General features: G+C 39.5%; 1 protein-coding gene across 5 annotated transcripts in view; it reads right to left on the bottom strand.

Moving 5' to 3' along the window:
• NCOA5 (nuclear receptor coactivator 5) overlaps nucleotides 1-16899 on the bottom strand; it is a 28415-nt gene extending 11516 nt beyond the window's left edge. For 3 of the 5 annotated variants that reach the window (XM_036245248.1, XM_036245251.1, XM_036245252.1), the window contains exons 1-2: nucleotides 16773-16899; nucleotides 7436-7502 (exon numbers count right to left, since the gene is read on the bottom strand). In XM_036245248.1, coding sequence (XP_036101141.1) covers nucleotides 7436-7473 — 38 coding nt within the window. In that variant the 5' untranslated portion in view covers nucleotides 7474-7502; nucleotides 16773-16899. Of the gene's footprint in view, nucleotides 1-7435; nucleotides 8027-16772 lie in introns of those variants that run through there. The other 2 variants (XM_036245250.1, XM_036245249.1) reach the window with 2 other exon arrangements.
• Between the last annotated feature and the right edge of the window lie 2629 nt (nucleotides 16900-19528).

The raw sequence follows: 19528 nt of genomic DNA, 5'->3' as shown, positions 1-19528 counted from the left end.
CAATAATTTCCAAAAAACAACAAAAACCAACCTTCCAGATTTCAATCCTTTCAACACACAAAGACCAGATTAACCACCCAAATTACTACCTGCTATCAACTGCAGCATGATTAGTGGACTTCTGGGCACCCCCTCCCCAACAAACTTGGCTTCTTCCAACTGTTACCTGTCCTTCCTTTTCTAATTCAATGTCCTGAGTTTTACTTAAGATGTTCTTACGACTTAACTCACATGACATATCAATCACAATATTTCTGTTCACATGGTTTTTCAACCTGGAATATCTTTCCTGCACTAATCCAAGTTATAATCCAGTCCTCACAGGACAGTTCATGTCCCATGTCTTCCAAGAAATCATTCTTCTCTTTCTACTCAACTCTTAGAACACTATTTCTATTACTCCTCTTGATCTGGTATTTACCTTTTTACAACACTGTCTTTTTGTTTGGCCCACGTTAAGTATTACCTCCTCCATAAAACCTGTCCTGAACTTGATCTTCCCCAACAAATGCTTCTCCTCTAGTCCTACCCATCTCAATAAATGCTACATCCACCTACTCACTCAAGCCAGGAAACTGGATGTTATCCACTCTTCCAATAACATTTCCAAATTTCATTCATTCTCATCTCTGAAGTTGATATCCATTCTGTTCACATTTCTTTTTTTTAATCCTCACCCGAGGACATTTTTCCATTTTTTTGTTCAGAAAGAGTGGGAGGGAGGGAGGGAGGGAGGGAGGGAGGGAGAGAGAGAGAGAGAGAGAGAGAGAGAGAGAGAGAGAGAGACATCGACGTGAAAGGACACATCGAGTGGCTGCTACCTGCACAACTGTGTTCACATTTCTTTACCTCCACTGGTACCACTGAAGGTCAACCCATTATTACCTCTCCCTAAAGTCACAGCAAAGGCCTTCTAAAGTAGTTTCCCCATGTCTGCTCTTACCGTTTTTCTAGTCTTTTCCCAGATTATTCCAGTGATCTTTTAAATATGTAACATCCTTCACTGGTTTCCTACAGTATTTACAAGTCAATCCAAAATCTCTAGTGCTAATAAGATCTTGCATGGTCTTGGCTCCTGTCTTCTCCAACCTCATCTTATCCTCTTCCTATTTTATTGCTCTCTTGCCATATTGTCCTTTCAGCTATAACTAGCTAAGGTTTTTCTTGACGCCTTTACTTGAGCAGTAGGCATGGATGCATACTCATTTTCTAGGTCTCAGCATAAATATATCTTATTCCCTCATTTTGTTAGTTTAAAATTTATCTTCTGCCCCTAAATCCTGGCCGCATCCTCTCACACTTTGTTTTTACTTGTCTATCTGCTCTACTAGACTGCAAGTCCATGAGGGCAAGGGCTATGAGTGACCCTCCACTATAAACTCCTCTAGATCTAGAATGCAGATGCTCCATGAACATACTGAATGAATATTGCTCCAGCATAAATTTCTATTACTGCACTTACCACACTGTTCTGTACTTGTTTACATGGCCTCCCTACTAAACAGTAGGCTCTATATTCCTAGGACATAGCACAAAGTTCAGGAAATGTTTAATGAACTGTTCAACTAAACTGTAAGCATCTCAGTTGCACGAGCTGTTTTGTTGACACTTTTGTCATCTACCATGATTACACATATTAGGCATTCACCATGATGCCATCAGCTTGGTAGAAAACCTCAATTTCAGAAAGTCCTTGTCATATATTTTAAGGCTTACAAGAACTCCTGATTTGTGACAGCAAACATGGGAGACTAGGGGATTTAAATGAGGACAGCTAAACTTTTTTCTATTAGAATAGAGACTAAATAAGATTCTTACTTCAATTTTCCTTGTCATATAATCCCCCTAACATACATAACATCTGATATAGTGTATAATGTGGGCAAACACTCAAATTCCAATGGGAAGGGACAACTGTATTTTTGGATTAACAATCGGCAGAAAAACCGGCCTTGGGGAGCAGTTAGAATTAGTTATTAGAGGTGGAATCAGATTTCAAGTGTTCTTGGCAATCAAGGCTGAGAGAGATCATGAGCCTGACAGACCACAGACCACACACAAAGCCTTGGGCTGGTGGAAATGGGGGTAGGGATGCAGATAAGAACACCGTGTCAGAGAATGTGTTATTCACAGCCTTAGGATAATTATAAGTGCCACGTTTGGTTCTCATTCTTTTGAATCCACTGAAATACCTTACTTACCTGTTGGTTACTTCCCTGGAGGTTAACCATAACTCTAAATTACCAAAGCCTGGGTTCATGCTTACAGTTTAAAAAGGCAAGCACTCCCTCTTCCCCTCAATGAATCCATTAAATCCATGTGTAACACAACTATTAATTCCCCCTCAATTGCTTTCTGGGTAAAAATGTAGATGATAGTCACAAGTGGGAAAAGAACCAAAGTGGTGGAAGTAGGGATAGAGAAAATAGTAATTCTCTAAAATGAAAAGGCAAAAATTGTTTCCTTTCTCAAAAGATGAGCAGTGTGGTAAACTACTGTTTCTCTGAAGACAAAACAAAACAAAACAAAAAACCCTTCAGGGTCACTTCAAAACCCAAACAAAGAAGTTCCCAGGATCAAAGGGCTCCCTGGGCTCCTGCAGCTGGCCCCAACATCTTTCTCAAAGCAAGAATCAACTAGTAAAGGGTGGTAAGGTGTGCAGGATTCAGAGCTGCAAGGAGGAAGTCTGCTGAATGAGATGCCTGACCTCAGATAACAAATGGGTTAGAAGCAGGTTTCTGGAGCATAATAAGATTCAAAATATCATCTCATGGCACCAGAGGTGTTTGACTAGAGACCAAATGCAGTGTACCCTCAGGTACCAGGTCACTAGAGGCTAAAAAGAAACTAAAAAGTGGTTAAATAAACTTCAGCACTGGAGTCCACAAACTGAAGGCAGGTGATAAACACTACTAAAATTCTGTTATATATTCACCTATTCAGCAGGGGAAAAATAGCCAAATGCTCATTGTCTCAAAAGAAATATAGCCATCATTTGGAAACATTTGAAAGGTAAGGGAGGGATGGGTGAAGGGAAAAGACATGCATGGCTCAGATGGCAAGTGATGTGCTTCTGGTAGAATTGCTTTTCCTCCTGGGGACTAAAGGGGTAGTGTAGAATACTATTCATTTGAGAGCCTTCAGAGTAAGAACTGATAGGCGATCATTTTGAAGACTGTGAGGAACTTTGAACTTGTCTTCAACCAGAGGCTGAAACCTCAAGCCCAGGATGTTTTTCTTTGGCCTTGGCTGTACAGAAAGGTCAGGAAGGAAGGCGTTTGTCTTTTTCTTTGACAACATCTTCTTTTTGTTCACCGTAATATTTTCCTTGGTAGGTCCAGCCTTTCCCCCCCCCCGAAAAACAATCCTTCATCAGCTCTTCTTATTTCTGTTCTGTCACAGATACTGTCCACAGATATAATTATCTAAATGGCTGGCTGCTGTGTGACGTTGATTCTCCCACCATGATGGCTCCAAGCTACTGTCAGAAATGAAGACAACAGACTTGTGCAGAATTTTGCTGTTAGATACACGTAGGATATAGAATGCAATGAGAGATCATACCTCATGGATCCAAATTTTGTAAGTGCCCATGTTTCTCCCTAGGTAGCATACTGATGATTTTTTTCAAGCACAAATATGGCTTTTCTGTTGGTAGAGATGGTACTTGCTGAGAACAAACAGCTCTTCTTAAGTATTAGTACAGAGGTAATCACAGCCTGGAATCTTTAATTGTGAGGCCCATCTAAAGCTGGGGCTGTCTCACACCCAAGGAATAAGCAGTTGTCAAAGGAATCAACACTGTGGATAGGTAGAAATCATCCCAGGCCATAGAAGAAACTTGTCTACAGCGAGGTTATTTCAGATGAACCCAGTCCTTGATGACTTTCACCGGACACACTAGGCCTAAAATTCTTAACAAAAATATGAGGAAAATTCTCTGCAGAACATTTGAGGTGGGTGAATTAATTCTATTTGCTCTTCTTCAGGTCATATGGGAAAGATGAGGAAATACAGAGTCTCACTTGGAAGCCACATCTGCGCAGGGATATGTTTCAAGACCTGGATTATCAAGGCGTTGAGCTACAGATGGAAATTGAGAACATCTGAGGTACAACCAGAATCATGGTCCAGTCTTTGAGGGCCTAACTTGCATGGTAATTATGTAATATACTTAAAGGAGTCAAATGAAGTGGTCCAAGGGTTAAATGATGAGAATTCAGGCTGAAATTTGATCCACAGCAGGACTCTCTGATGCAAAGTTCCGTGCTTGGCTGGGCCAATATGGTCAGAATTACACACTGATAGCTGGAGTCATTAGGGAGGCACATTATTGAATGGAGAGCAATGCCAGCAGAACTGTGCCTTACAGAAACATTTGAAGAGGTGATAATCCTGTGAAAACTCCCAAAGATATCTAGGTGTTTTGACATTCAAGGTTAAAGTCTAGCAGAACAAGGTGTTACAAAGGTCTTGACAGCATAGTTAAAAACAATTTAAAAGTAGTAGCACTGAACACATAAAGGTACAACTTAAGGGAAATATTTGTCATAGGTACAGTGATTTATTTCCCCCCTGTGAACAATGCATTCCCCATGGCTGGGGAGACATAAAAAATTAGGGTTGTCAAATGAAGGCAGCATGGTTGTTAACATAATGGTACATTTGGAATTCAAGATTTTGACTAGAGGCATGTACCTAAAAGGGTGATATCCAGTGTTCACCCTTAGAGAAATGATCAGCCCCTTCCAGGTTAACCACTCACCCATCTTGCCTACTTACTGCATTTTATTTCTGCCCCATTGGTATATCGTAAGATATAATGCATGACAATGATCAGGGCAAAGATCAAAATGTTAATGTTCTATTTTAAATGTTTATAACTTGTTTGGTTTTAATATTTTTATTTTTAAAGGTAAAAAACTGGGACTCTTAGCTTAGGTTTTAGATGGGGCTCAGAACAGATTTTACTAAATGTGAACACCTTTCTTCCCTGAACCTTATTAAACATGACTATATGAAATTTCAGCATGTTAAATAACATGCTGAGGAACCCAGTTAGGGACATATCACCAAGGGAAAGACTGATTCTTAATGAAATTTGAATTAGCCTAGTTGTCCTCCTATTGACTGTTAATAAAGCAGGAAGCCAATGTCTTATCCATATCCTAAATAACCTCCTTTGAAACTTCTGAGGAAGGTGATATTTTAAAAGGTATATAAAAGTGACATAAATTTATATATCTGGTGAGAAGAACATTTTAAAAGGCCCCCTACAATGTTTGTCTGTTTGTTGGTTTTTTGGGGGGAGCGGGCAGGGGAAATTACTTTTTAAAAAAGTCATAAAGCTATTTCTTCCATTAAAGTTGAAATTATGGAGTTGCATTTTAGCTTAGTATAAAATTAATCTTTTAAACTTAATGTCCTGGCAATGTCTATACTGGATTCCAAACAGCGAAGTTGGTTATTTCCCCAACACTGCAAATTTCTGTTCAAAAGTATAATCAGTTGGTAATATTAAAAGCATTTGGTTAAGTATCATTTAAGGATGACAAAATATTCTCAATTCATAGCACAAAACAGAAGTTACACTGTATTCTGCAATGTGCTCCCCACCTTTTGTCTGCAGAAACATACAGACATTATCCAGAGATCAACATCATGGGGACAACAGAGTAGTAGAATTTTACTAGTGGAGTCAGTGTCCTTATATCGACCAATTCCACACTTTTGGTAAGCTACCTAGTTCAGCAACACATACGTTAGAGCTCCATGGAAATCGAATACACACTGTATCTTCTTTTAAGCCATTTAGCAACCACATTTTCCAGTAGGAGTCCTCTAGTTCTGACCACTAGATGCCAAGTTCTTAGCCACCTGTATTCTACATTAATTGGGGCAATGGGATGCAACACAGATGGTACTGCCCCAAATCTGCAGCACAGTTAGATGAAGCATAATGAAAGCAATTAAATGGAACTGTTGAAGTTCTGCAGGATTTGTTTACGTTCTTCAGAATACTTACATATACTCAGAAAATCAATCAACAAAGTATTTACTTACAAGCTGCAGGTATTCCTTATGGTGTTAGAACAGAGAGAATACCAATGTATATGCTCACTTCTGCAGTGAGACCAGGGCATCCACCTGACAGCTGTAGTGGTATCAGATTCTACTCTGCCCAGGCAGAGTGCTCAAAGAATCTGACTGAAATCAGCAGCATTACCTTGCCACTAGGGTCTGTGTGAACTCTGTAGCAAACATGTGTAATCTATTCCTGGTAGCTTAGAAAATAACCACCCTTCACATCCAGTGGAGACATACACATCAAACACACATCAACCATTCATTCCCGTAAGTAGGTAACAAAATATAAGTGTTTCTGTCCCAAAGCAGGATAGCTGTATGTTATGTGTAAGTGCTCAGTTGGGTATAACACCAGGTAACCCGTGGAGCTACCAGTACAGACTAGGATTCATTGTACTCAACAGTGTCCAGTTCATTGTAGGAAATATAGTTTACTATGATGTAGTTTTGGTATGTAGTTTACTGTGGAAAGTTGGCATTTTTACTTAAGGATAAAGGCAAAATCACCCTAAGTGTCCAGTTGGGCCACAAAGAGAAACCAGATACGAAATATATCATATCTGCTTGCATTCTACACAAAACTGCATATACTGCCATCCACTTGTGGGCTGTTATGGGGCACAACACTTTGGACACAACAGACTCATCTTTGGTATAAATGGTAACAATAAGGCTCTTCTTCGCGAGAAGGGGCCAATTTAATGCCTATAGCCAAGGTACACATCAGGACTATCTCTTTTGTATATGCTGGAAGAAAGAGTGTACTGGGGGAAATGACTTTTATTTCCAGAAAGCTAAGAAAAAGGGAGACTTTTGAGAGGTGGAATGTTTATGCCCTTTTTATTTCCCCTTGGTGGGTAACCAAAGCATGCGAGCAAACGGGATCTGTAGCACAGCAGCAATCTCTCAAGCAGCACTTTCCGTAAACCTGGGTTAACATCTGGACCGGCAGCCATTTGGAATGAAGTGTCGAATCTCTGCTGCCCGCTGCAGCAGCACGGTACACGGCACACACCAACGACCCCAGGGCACTCCTCCTGCTGTGGAGGCTCCCATTGACACGTGAGCTGGGGACAGACAGAGGTTTATCCTCTTCCAATTGCCTGCAACTCATGTTGCAAGCTGAACTTGCTGGGTTTGCCACCGAAAACACAAAGCTTCCTCTGCATCTCCTGATCCATGTTTTTAAAAAGCAGCAAGGCCCTTCACACATGGTTCATGTTCTTATTGTTTGCTTGAATGTTTCTGATTTGTTGGGGGGAAGAAAAGACCCTTGATGTACGAAGTTGGGCTTAACTCCCCAGAGCCCAACTCTCCCAAGGTAACTCACTGCTTCAGGGTACTTTACCTTCGTGTGGGGCTGGGTCTTGATGGAGCCGTATTCATATTTCTTCTTTCCGCTGCCTTATTAATATCTGAAAAGAATAATCAACCCATCTGTTCAATGCTACGGAATAAAAACAAGATCATCAGCATATTTCAAATGAAAGCAACAACAAAAGAACACAATGACAACCAGATGGTGTAAGAAAATCCATTCAGCAGACACACTGTCACTTGGGCAGTTTTTATTAAGTTACGGCAGTACATTGTCATGGCTTGGTAAGCAATGTCCTCAGTCTTCTAGCAAACACATAATTTGTGTAAAACCGATTATGTCAATGCTTTAACACTTTGCCAAGCCCTAAACCTAACACTTGCCCCCGACCCCAAAGGGGAAGATTGCTTTTTGAGGGGAGAAGAGTTGGAGAAAAATAAGGTATGTTAAAAAAAAAAAAAAGAGAGAACAAAGGCAAATAATTCCATTTTATGTTACAAAGAAGCAAGATGGACTCCGTTGTCTTGAAACTTCCAATATTCCATGAAGCAGGGTCTCCTTTTAGTGTGCCTTGTGTTGTATTCCATTGCATAGACTCTTCCAGAATGAGATGTGGGAAAGAAATGGATTAACTTTTTTCTAAACAAAGTATATGATATGTTAACATATATGACCCTCAAAACACTCCTTATAAAGGAGTTTTTATTAGAGAAGACTGGCATATACAACTAGGTTGACGAGAGAATCATACAAACTTATAGAAAAGCCAATTTGTGCAGTTCGTCTGGTTGCTAAAAACAAACCAGTTTTGTAGAAATTGAAGTAAATAAAAACACCATGTACAAATAAGAATTGATGAAGTATCTTAAGAAATGTACCAATCTATGCCCAAAAGATAAACTGACAATTTCACATGATCTAAAGATCTAAATGGATTAAAAACTTCATACTTTAGTTGAGAAATAAAATTGCTTCCTGCTGCAGTGTGGTTTTGTTGCCCTTGTTCCATATTAAGCAAATGATATTGTATCTAATGACACTAAATGGTATTAAGCACTCACATAGAGTGCTTAAAAATAGTAATTATGTATTTTAAAAATTTCAACCAGAGCCCTACCACATGAAAGACCACAATAATAATAAAACAAAACAAAACTTAAAGGGCTGGTATAGACTTTACCCTGCTATACTGACAACTTTTGAGTTCCTGTTCTAGTGAGAACAATCTTCAATTCCATTTTACTTTCCATTATGTCTAGAAGAATGACTTTTGACAAAACTGAAAATAAAATTGCCTCTTACTTTTTCAATTATGCAGACAAGCTATAATCCCTCTATTTAATTTTTTTTTCTTTATTGATTTGAGAGAGACAGAGGAAGGGAAAGGGAGAGAGAGAAACATCGATGACAGAGAACACTGACTGGCCACCTCCTGCATGTCCTGCCTTGGGGATCAGGCCCACAACCTGGGCATGACCGGGAATTGAACTGGCGACCTCTTGGTGCATGGGTCTACACTCAACCAGAGCCACACTGGCCAGGCTGTACTCACTCACTTTGTATTGTTTTCTAATATAGGGTGACTATGATTCAGACAGAAACATGATGCCTTTGATTATTTAAGTAGTTTTCAAAATATCTCTGGAAAACACTAGGAGTGGTGGTGGTGTCAGGATTTCTTTTAATCAGGGGTATTATAATGAATTATATTGTAACTATCAGGGAAAAAGAATGCTCTGCTTTAACCTTTATGCCCTCTTTGAAAATTACACTTTCCTGCCCTGGCCAGTTTGGCTTAGCATTTAGAGTGTCAGCCCATGGACCAAAGAGTCCTGGGTTCAATTTTGGTCAAGGGAACGTACCTCAGTTGCAGTTTGATCCCTGGTCCTTGTTGGGGTTGTGTGGGAGGCAACCAATCGATGTGTCTCTCTCACACTGATGTTTCTCTTTCTCTCCTTCCCTCCCACTCTATCTGAAAATCAATGGAAAAATATCCTCGGGTTAAGGATTAAAAATAAAATTATGCTTTCCCTCATATTTATTTCTTTCATTCTCTAATTATTTCTTTCATTCTCTAATTAAAACAATTATATCTTTAACTGAATTAGAATATTGTTCCTGGGAACAGAAATGGGGGAAATGATGATAACTTATATTTATAGAATGCTTACTCTGTCCCAGAGCCTTTACTAAGAACATTACATGCATTATCTCAATTCTTTTGACAATTCTTGGAGTTAAGTACTATTATGATCTCTATTTTGAAAACAAGAAAATCTGAGGTTTAGAGAAATCAAATGACTTATATGAGGTCATGTGATGATTAGAAGGCAGAGCTAGGACTCAAAGCCAGGTCCGTCTGAAACCAGAATGTTTAAACATTATACTATGCTGCCTCCAAGAGGGAGTGGAGGACATGATTTCCATTTTGAAGACTCCCTGATCAAATGTGGATGGAACCTGGAAAAGGCCCAATGTTTAAGTGACCCAGACACCCAATAGGGTAGAACCTACTTATTAAATTACCACTTCAATTTGTATCATCTCAAACTACAATTTTGGCTTTTGCTACTGACATTCTATAGTCACTTCAACTCTTCAGACAAAAAATCTCTACAAAAATTTAATTTCCTGCCCTTTTTACTTCTTTTGAGAGAAAAAAACAACAACACTTGGCTAGGATCAGCAAATATGAGTTGTAGTCCTACTTGGGGGGGGGGGGGGGCGCTTAGTCAAGTCATTTGATTTCTCTGAATGTGATAAAATGGATATTCTACTGTGTTGGTTATGTTGATTAAAAGAGAATATCAGCTAAGAGAAAAAAACTCATTAATTTGAATTCACAAAGGTTGAGGTAATCAAAATTAGTAAAAAAAAGTCTGAGCTACAAAACTTTAAAATATAGATTTAAAACAGATAAAGTTTCAACGAAACTATACAAGTGGAGAACCTTAGAGAACTAAATTACTGAACCTGAAAAGGACAGTTTATAGTCAATACATCAAATGCTTCTATGCCTACCATGTGTCACACTCAGCACTAGGCCTTAGATATATGGAAGTAAAAAAGTTAAAGACCCTGCCTTAAAGGAGTTCACTGTTTTATAATAAAGAAGAGAGGCACATGTACACAGATAATGATAATATAATCTAAAGTGGGACTATGGCAGAGATAATGAAGGACTATTTAATTTTGTGTATGGCAGGGGAGAGGACACTGGGAAGAATAGGAGGCCAGGGCGGTGGGGAGGTGAAGGAGGCAGAGAAGCCTAAAAGTAACATTTACTGGTTGAGCGTGCACCCATGCACCAAGAGGTTGCTGGTTCAATTCCCAGTTAGGACGCATGCCCGGATTGCAGCCTGACCCCCAGTAGGGGGCATGCAGGAGGCAACCAATCAATGTTTCTCTCGTATTGATGTTCTTATCCATATCTCTCCCTCTCCCTTCCTCTCTCTGAAACCAATTAAAATATACATTAAAAAAAAATAAAAGTAATGTTTAAAGTGAGTCTTAAAGGATGAGAAGTTTACCAGAAAGAAAGAAGTCATTCCAGCACATGCAAACGTAAAGGAATGGTTTGAAGGACATAATAAGTTAGAAATACTACAGGAAGTTTAATGCAGAAAATGGGGATAGGAGGAGAAAAAGAGAGGAACTACAGATGCAAACCAGAGTTAGACTAGATCACAAAAAATCTTTGCTATGGGAAAGGAAGAAACTGGTGGCAAGAGGGCCTGTTAGTAGGCTATAAACTAAATGAACTACCATAAACAGAGTCTCCGTGAAGCCAAATACTAAAGGCTGGCTGTATGTATATTATCCAAAAAAGGGAGGAGGGTGTATTTAAACCTAAGACATTTAAAATAATACCCATTATAATGTTCTTCAAGTATCACTGGTTTGACACTGAAGAGAACAGGTGGGAGAAAATATTTAAAAGGTTATGATTTTTTACCCTTAATAAAGGGATATAAATGAACTGACGGCCAGAGAAGTCAGTAATGAATAACCAACAATCTATTAGTTTAACCCACTGTTCAGAAAGAAATAGATAACAAATCACCTTATTTTTCTAATATATTTAAAAATATATTAATTGTGATAAAAAAACATAACATTCGATCTATCATCTTAACCATTTTAAAACATACAGTTCAGTAGGGTTAAGTATATTCACACTGCTGTGCAACAGATCTCCAGAACTTTTTCATCTTGCAAAACTAAAACATTCTATACCCATTAGACAACTCTCCATCTCCCATCCTTATTTATATCTTCTTTTCATTCTCTGCATCATTTTTCTTTAATAAAGATATATCAGCATCACCTGATAGGATGGTTATAAATCAGATTCTCAGACCCTGCCTCAAGCTTTTAGAATCTGATAATGAAGCCTAGAAATCTGTATTCCAATAAGCTTCTCAGGTGATTCTTGGTAGGTATTTGGGAAATACTACTCTGTTATCTATTTATCCCTTTAGCTTTTACTAATATACTAAACAACATAATATAGTTAGGTCCTCCATTTAGAAATCTCTCTGAACTCCTGTGTTAAAGGGGAAATAACTCATAATCTGGCATAAAAAATATCATGACAATGGCTAAAATCTGTAAAAGTATAATCCCTGAAAACAGTACAGAAAGTATAATCACACAGCTACCTTCAAAGGAAATGGAATCATGAGCCCAAGTTTTCACAGTGCTAAAGGTAATAACAATATTCAATTCTAAAGTCAGTTGCCCCCATCCTCAAGGAGGCATGTGCAGCCCACCACCTCTCTTCAATTACACCTGATCATTGAAAACACAGCCTGAAAACTTAAGCCTCTTTTTCCAATTATCTAGTTATAAAATGACAGAAAAATTAGCCACTGAGCTTGCCACTTTCTGATAGCATATTAGACACTTTTTGGCTAATAAAGGGCAAACTGCCAACTAAAGTTCTCTCTAAATGCTATAAACTAAAGCTGTCAGTTTTGCTGGTAGGGGCTTCTCCTGAGGCATTTTATTTTTATATCTAAATGCAACTCTTTGCAAAAAGAGAAAAATGGCCACATATAATTTCACATCCACGACACTAAAAGAAAACTGGAGCAAATTTAAAGTTAATAAGCAGACCATGGAAACCTGGTAGGTTGGCTTTCTTTGTTCTCAAGAAGGTGAAAGCATTCTACTGAATGGAAGAAATAAAACGTTAAAAACTCCACAGAAATTCTAACTATTCCTATTACCTCTTGTTCTAATTATGAAGCCAAAAACATTTTATAGTTAAATTAATGTCTTGCTTAAAACAAATACATTAATGTAAACCCAACCATAAACCAGAGTTGTCATTTCTTATTAATAATTGGGATATGAATAGATTAGTACTAGAATTTGCATCAACCTTCTATTTCCAATTAAAACTCATTTCCTAAAATCCTAAATTAAGGGTTCTCAAACTTTAATGTACATAAAAAACTGCAGGGGTACTTTTGAAAGACAGATCCCCTAGCCTCCATAGACCAGTAAGAGATAGGCAGCTGCATCCAAGAATCTGTATTTCCATTGAGCTGTTCTAGTGATTCTGATGCTGTCCTAATGTAAGTTTCTCAAAGGCTGTAAAAGGTTGATTTACACATTTATAAATTTTAAAACTGAACAAAAATCACATCTTTCCTAATATTTTTTCTTTTGGATATCAAAAATAATTATAAGAGATTAAAAATAAACTTCGTGTATCATCTCTGATCCTAAATACATATTATCAGTACCTCAATCTCCAATTGCATAATTAAGTACACTCACTTAAAACCAAATTGCTTATTATCTAAAGAGGTTTTTTTTTTTTTTTTTTTAATTGATTTCAGAGAGAGGGGAAGAAGAGGGAGAGAGAGAGAAACATCAATTGGCTGCTTCCTGCACACCCCTTACTAAACATCGAGCTCGTACCCAGGCATGTGCCCAAACCAGGAATTGAACTGGTGACCTTTTGATGCATGGGATGATGCTTATCCTGAGCCACACTGGCCAGGGAAAAACGAAATTACTTATAATTTAAAGTTCTCCAAACCTCACCCACTTGCTGTAGGATCAACCAAATCTTCAATAACTCAATCATTCCAGATACAAATCATGGGACCACTCAAGACATAAAGTTATAAGATACTCTGCTCTCCAAAGTAACTTAAGTTGCCTTGATTCTTGTGCCTAAAGTCCTTGATCTTTATAAAGGTCAACAATAATGTTGTTTTGAACATGTAATAAAGGGGGGAAAGTCTTACGGACTGAAAAAGTTCTGATTCTTTGAGGGGAATTACTTTCTTCACATAAAAGTTATCGGCCCAGCTGACTATTATCTCCTATTTTTCAGTGATAGGATGAAGAATGAAAATGACCATCCCTATAAATATTCATATCTGGTGGTAATAAAACCACCATTTAAAAAGCAGCAGGCATGCTGGTATTATATATTTAGCTGTCAGTATACTTCATATTTTCCTAATGTGCTGCTGCTTCAGACAGTGGCCTTACCCTGATCCTTTCATTATGAGAACAACATAGAGGGTAACTTTCTATTGGTACTACCCTTCTAATTTCTTGATTGTTTACTTTAACTCTGTTTAAGCTGGATAGTCTAGAGTCTAAGCTGGATAGTCTAGAGTCTAGACAAACATGTATTCTGTTCACAGAACAAATGTTTTGGTACAAAAAAGCTAACTGAACTTTAAAAACACTTGTCTCAAATACACACAGTAATCATCAGTAAACCACAGGTATAGAGAGAAAATGAAATGTAGCAGAAAGAGTAGTAAGTTTGGGGAACAGTGATACTTCAAGATGTTCATGGGAGGATAGTGAGAGAAAGGCATCATGGTATCTTCTTCTCTGGGACATCTACATTACATGTGTTTAGCACGTTAAACGCCTCTGAGAAGTCCTAGGGTAAGAACACCACTTTACCTCAACATGTCCCAATTTTGTTTGATCACGAACTTTTATCTCCAATATGTGATTTGAGCAAAAAAAATCCTGAGACATTATTTCCTCATATGCAAAAAAGATTTAATAATACCAGTCTACCTATCTCACAAGATGACTGACAGGAGCAAATGAGTTGGTATCTGTAAACCTGCTTTGTAAACCATATGCACTGCTGGTTATATGTTATCATAGTGAGTTTAGAAATAGACACTTCATTCTTCAAGGGAGTACAAAAAAAAAGTTGCTGAAGGGAATAAAATATTAAATATATTTCCTCCAAAGGATTTCCATTCTTAAAAGCTCAGCCGAATTTTAGTATAATTCTCACAGTAGTAACAAGCCATACAAAGGTACTGCCATCTGCAGGCCATAGAGACGGAATGCTCGCAATGGTGATTTAAAATGAAACCATCAGGCACTTTCTCATCAGACTTCTAAAGCCTTTCCAAAAGATGTTTATTCTTAGCTTTTGAGCACTTGTAGATGAGGCTCCACCTGCTAAAGTTCTGAAACTGACTCGAATAAAATCACAGGACTGTTGCTTAGAAATATGAAGAAAATTACCTTAGCCTTATACTGTGCTCATACCAAAGTAATCCCCCAAAATACGGATTTTTTTTTACACGGCCTGAGGAAAAATTTCCTTGAATAGTCTGAGCTGAATTTTCAGAGTAACCTTTCAATGAATTAAAGTGAATGTGCTTTCTCTCATACAAAATCAGAAGTTATGAACAGACTACAAATAAGCTTATAAATAAGTTGTCAGCGCCTCCTTTAAATGTGTGGTGTTTACAGGCAAGGGACACTGAGTAACCTGCACTAGAAAAAGTCCTTCCACTGGGCCTTGCAATAGGGTTTCTCCAGCACATTCTATAAGGAATCACGGTTTCTATGTTTTAGGTTAACAGATTTTTGCCAGATGTTTCAAAGACTATCTGGAGCTAAAAGAAGGTGAAGAAACCAGAGTGAAGGAAGAAACCGATGTTAGCAAACAAGTGACCTTCAATACCCACAGTGCAATGTTTGGGCTTCATTGGTTTGAAAAAGTCAACGATGAAAGTTAGTTTCCACACCCAGACTGACTGATATATAAAACGTTAAACCTTGAGTTGTCAAAACCCCAAACTGCTCCATCAGCCTCTGAAGAAATACCTTTTTGTGAACTGTCAAGTGACTACCACACCACAATGCTACACGAAAATCCAAGAGGTACACCGGGTGGATTTGGGGGGACAGTTCCTGCAGTTCCCCCGAAACAGCACTTTTAAGTCAATAATGAGAACAGTTTACAACCAGAGCGCTTACAATATTAATTATCATCCCTTAAGACCCTGGGGCATTTCACAGAATCTGCTGTGCCTCAGGGGAAAACTGTGCACAGCCAAGGCCAGAGGAACAATTAACCCCACTCCTAGGGCAGCTTTCCCAAAGCGTGGAATGCAGAATAATTTCAGCAGGAACAAGGACGCACTGTTTATTTTGATAGATAGGTATTTATTTTTTTTATGAGCATTAGAAAAATAACCGACTTCCATCATTCGGATGTGATTTACGTTTCCGCCTTAAACAAATATATTTAAGAAGGGGGAAATAAAGAGAGTCAGTTTAAAGGGAAAAAATTAACAGTCGGTAAAAATAAACAGCAGTACAGATGGTATCCGGACATAAAGGTGCAACGCGAGAGCCTGGAATTTGGGGAACGCCGTCCTAAAAAAGCCCCTGGCGGGCTGTCCCGGAGTGGAAAGGGTCATGGGTCACGACACAGGAGAGCCAGCAGGTTGGGGCGCGACTCTGCCGCTAATGTGCGGGGTAACCTCGGCACGGATTATTTTCCCGTCCTCCGGGCCCCGGGTCCGCGATAGGAACTCGCTGGGGGTCACGTGACAAGACGCCTCGAGGATGCTGTCAAGGGGCCGGGAGGCGGCGGCGATCCCGGACAGCGCTTGGCTCGCCGCACGGCGCCGTACGCCACGGAGAACGCCGGGTGAGGCGGCCCGGTTCGGCCCGGGTTCGAATCCCGACTGCACCACCGACTGGCTGAGGACCCGCAGGCGAGCGACTTCACCATTTTGAGAAGGGGGCGAGATGTGCAGCCCTACCCTACAGTGGAGCCTGGCAGGCTATTGTCGGCGATTCGCGCACAGACAGGCGGCTGCAATGCGGCGCCGCGGGACCTGAGCCCACCACCGGCCTCCCGGAATGGACGGGCCTGGGCCCCACGAGAGCTAGAAGAGGCCGCGCCCCGCACCGGGCATGCGCAGCCCCGCGCGCACCCGGAGGGAGCCGCGGCCGCGCGGCAAGCGGGCCCTCCCGGCTCAGCCTCCCCCTCCGGCCCGGGTCCTCCTCAACCGTCTGCCCATCAGCCCCACGCCTCGGCGGACGGCCACCGCTTCCCGGCACTCACCGCTACCAGCACGGCGGGCTCCCTGACGCTTCTTCGCCTCAGGCCCGCCGCTGCAGCCTCCGCCTCAGCCCACCTGCCCGCCGTAGGACAAAGGCGCCACCAACCGACCGGCGCGGGCACGAGGCAATGGCGGTTGGGGCGGAGAGTGGGGGCAGAGGGCGCGCACGCAGCGGCGGGCGCGGCAATGTCGCAAAAGCACGCGGGTTTACGGCAGGGTTGAGTTGGGGAGTCGATTTCCTTAGCAATGAGGGTGGGGAAGTGGCTCTCCCACCCCCCCGCCGGCAGTTGAGAACGCTAGGGGTTGCCTAGTAACGGCGTCCGCGGCCTGCTGTCCCCACCCCAAAGGGCTTTGTCATTCTAATTTTCAGAGAGCCTTCCTTCCCCACCGGATAAATAGACCACACAAACCCTAGAATACTTTGCATAAAACGAAACAAAAACACCTTGGAAGTGTGTATTGGAGAATAATATATCTGTAGATATAGATATATATGTATGTATAGATATAGGTATCTAGATATCGATATATGTATATATATATACCCATAACCTCCGGATCACAAGGAACAAAGAGAGCAGAGAGGTAGAGAAAATGTTTTATTGAATTTACATTTAAATAGGTTGTGTATGTACCCTATTCGTTTCACTGACAAGAGGCAAAAGACTTCGGTGATACAGTCAGAGGTTCTTCTTGAATTATTTATTTTCCTTGGAATATTCAATGCCCAAAGTAAATTTCCCAGAATGTAAATGTTGACTGTGAAACATGTATAATGTTGTATTGTTTATTTACCCTATAGAATATATTTGTCACAGAAAATGGAATTCATTGCAAATACGCTGTATTTGTCACCTGTATCGCTATATGGATCAGGTAGGCTCTTTTATTGAGAAATGCCTCAGACCCCATGGGGGTCTAATTTCTCTCCTTGTGCCAAGTAAAAATGGTGGCTGTGGAATTTGAACACTAGGGGAAGTCAGATTTCTTTGACACCCACTCATATATTCACTCCTTCCCTAATTTACTCACAGGATGTCATGTTTTTCATACGCCTTCCTTTTGAGGCATTATCATGAGCAAATGCAAGACCCATCTCTGCTATCTTGGAGATCACTGTCTAGTAGAGAGATAGAATTAGGTGAATAATCACACTTGAATTGTAATTGCAAACAGGTAAATAAATATTTGAAGGAAAGAAATAGGGATGCACGCCATTGCCTAGTTTTTCTTCTTGTTAATAGTGCAGGATGTGTCCAGTGCCTGTAAGCAGGTGCTTGGCTTTGAGATCCTTACCATAATTCATCACGGCACCTGGGATAAATGGAAGGTGGGTGGTTTTTTCCCACCTCTGCTGAGAGCTCCTGGAGGCAGACTAGGGACTTCTACTCTCAGGAATTTTTCCTTTAAGTTTCCCCAGGTTGTTTTGTTCACTCATTCTAGGTGAGAATTTTCTTGTGTAGATTCACCTGCTTTCCTGGTGTATTCTTGTGGGGTAGGTTAAGAACCACACTTGACTCAGTTCAGAATCTTCTTTTTCTTTCCTTGGTTACCCTCTTTTTGATGCTTATGCCTTAAAGTTGTACCCTTTTGTCATTTGGTTGAATTGATTAATTATTTTAATTTTTTGATATCTTTAAACTTTAAAATTATTTTTTGGTTAGATATACAGGGACAGAGATTCTGTGACCCAATTTCATCTGGCTATTTTTATTCACTAAGGAGTTTCACATGATATCATTTACTCTCATGACAACCCCATGCAATAGATACTATATAACCTAAACTTTAAAAATTCCTTAACACTTGAAGCATATTAAAGTACATAAAATATTTTACATATCTTTATTACTCACCACTAAGACTCTCCTCCCATCTCCTTCCTCTCACTTCCCAGAGATAATCACTCTCCTAGATACATTCCGATGTATATTCTGTACTTTTATTATAAAGATATATATTATCTCTCCCCAATTGTATACTATTGTTTAATGTGTTTAGATCTATTTTATGTATCCTTTCACAATTTGCTTTTATCTTTTTAACTGTACTAGGTTTTCAACATTTAACCGTGTTGAAATATGAAATATATAACTAGTTTAGTGGTTCTCAAAGTGTGGTCCAGTAAGCAGAATCAGTAATACCTGAGGACTTGTTAGAAATGCAAAATTTCAGCCCATCCAAGACCCACTGAATCAGAAACTCTGACCTTTTTTTAATTTTGAAAGTCCTCCTGCTGATTTTGATGTACTATAAAGTTTAAGAACTACTGCTCTAATTTATTAGTTTTAATTGCTGTATAGTACTTTATTATATGAATTGGCCACGATTTATGTATCTGTACTAGGGAATAATTAGATTTTCTTTTTCTTTTTTTTACAAAGAGTGCTGCATTAAACACATTAGTAGATATCTTCTTGGGTACAGGAGTGGAATTGTATATCACATCTTGAACTTAAGGAGATTTAGTCAGATTGTTCGCCAAAGGTGTATTAATGTATACTCCTGCCAACAGTGTTTAAGTTCCATTTCTTCATATTCTTGCCAACTTTGGATATTTTCAGACTTTATTCATTTATGTATTTTTGCTGATGACTGAGTGTGCAAAATCTTTGTAGTTTTCGTTTTAATTTTCCTGAATTAGTGATATTGAGCATCTTTTCTAGAGGCTCTTCAGGTTTCTTCCTTTATGCATTGCCTGTTGATATTTCTGGACCATCTTTCTATTGGGTTTACTTATGTTTTTTTATTGATCCAT

This window comes from Molossus molossus, unplaced genomic scaffold (assembly GCF_014108415.1).
Source record: "Molossus molossus isolate mMolMol1 unplaced genomic scaffold, mMolMol1.p scaffold_m16_p_6, whole genome shotgun sequence".
NCBI lineage: Eukaryota > Metazoa > Chordata > Mammalia > Chiroptera > Molossidae > Molossus > Molossus molossus.
The sequence above is the reverse complement of the archived record's forward strand: the minus strand, read 5'-3'. Positions and strand labels throughout refer to the sequence as shown.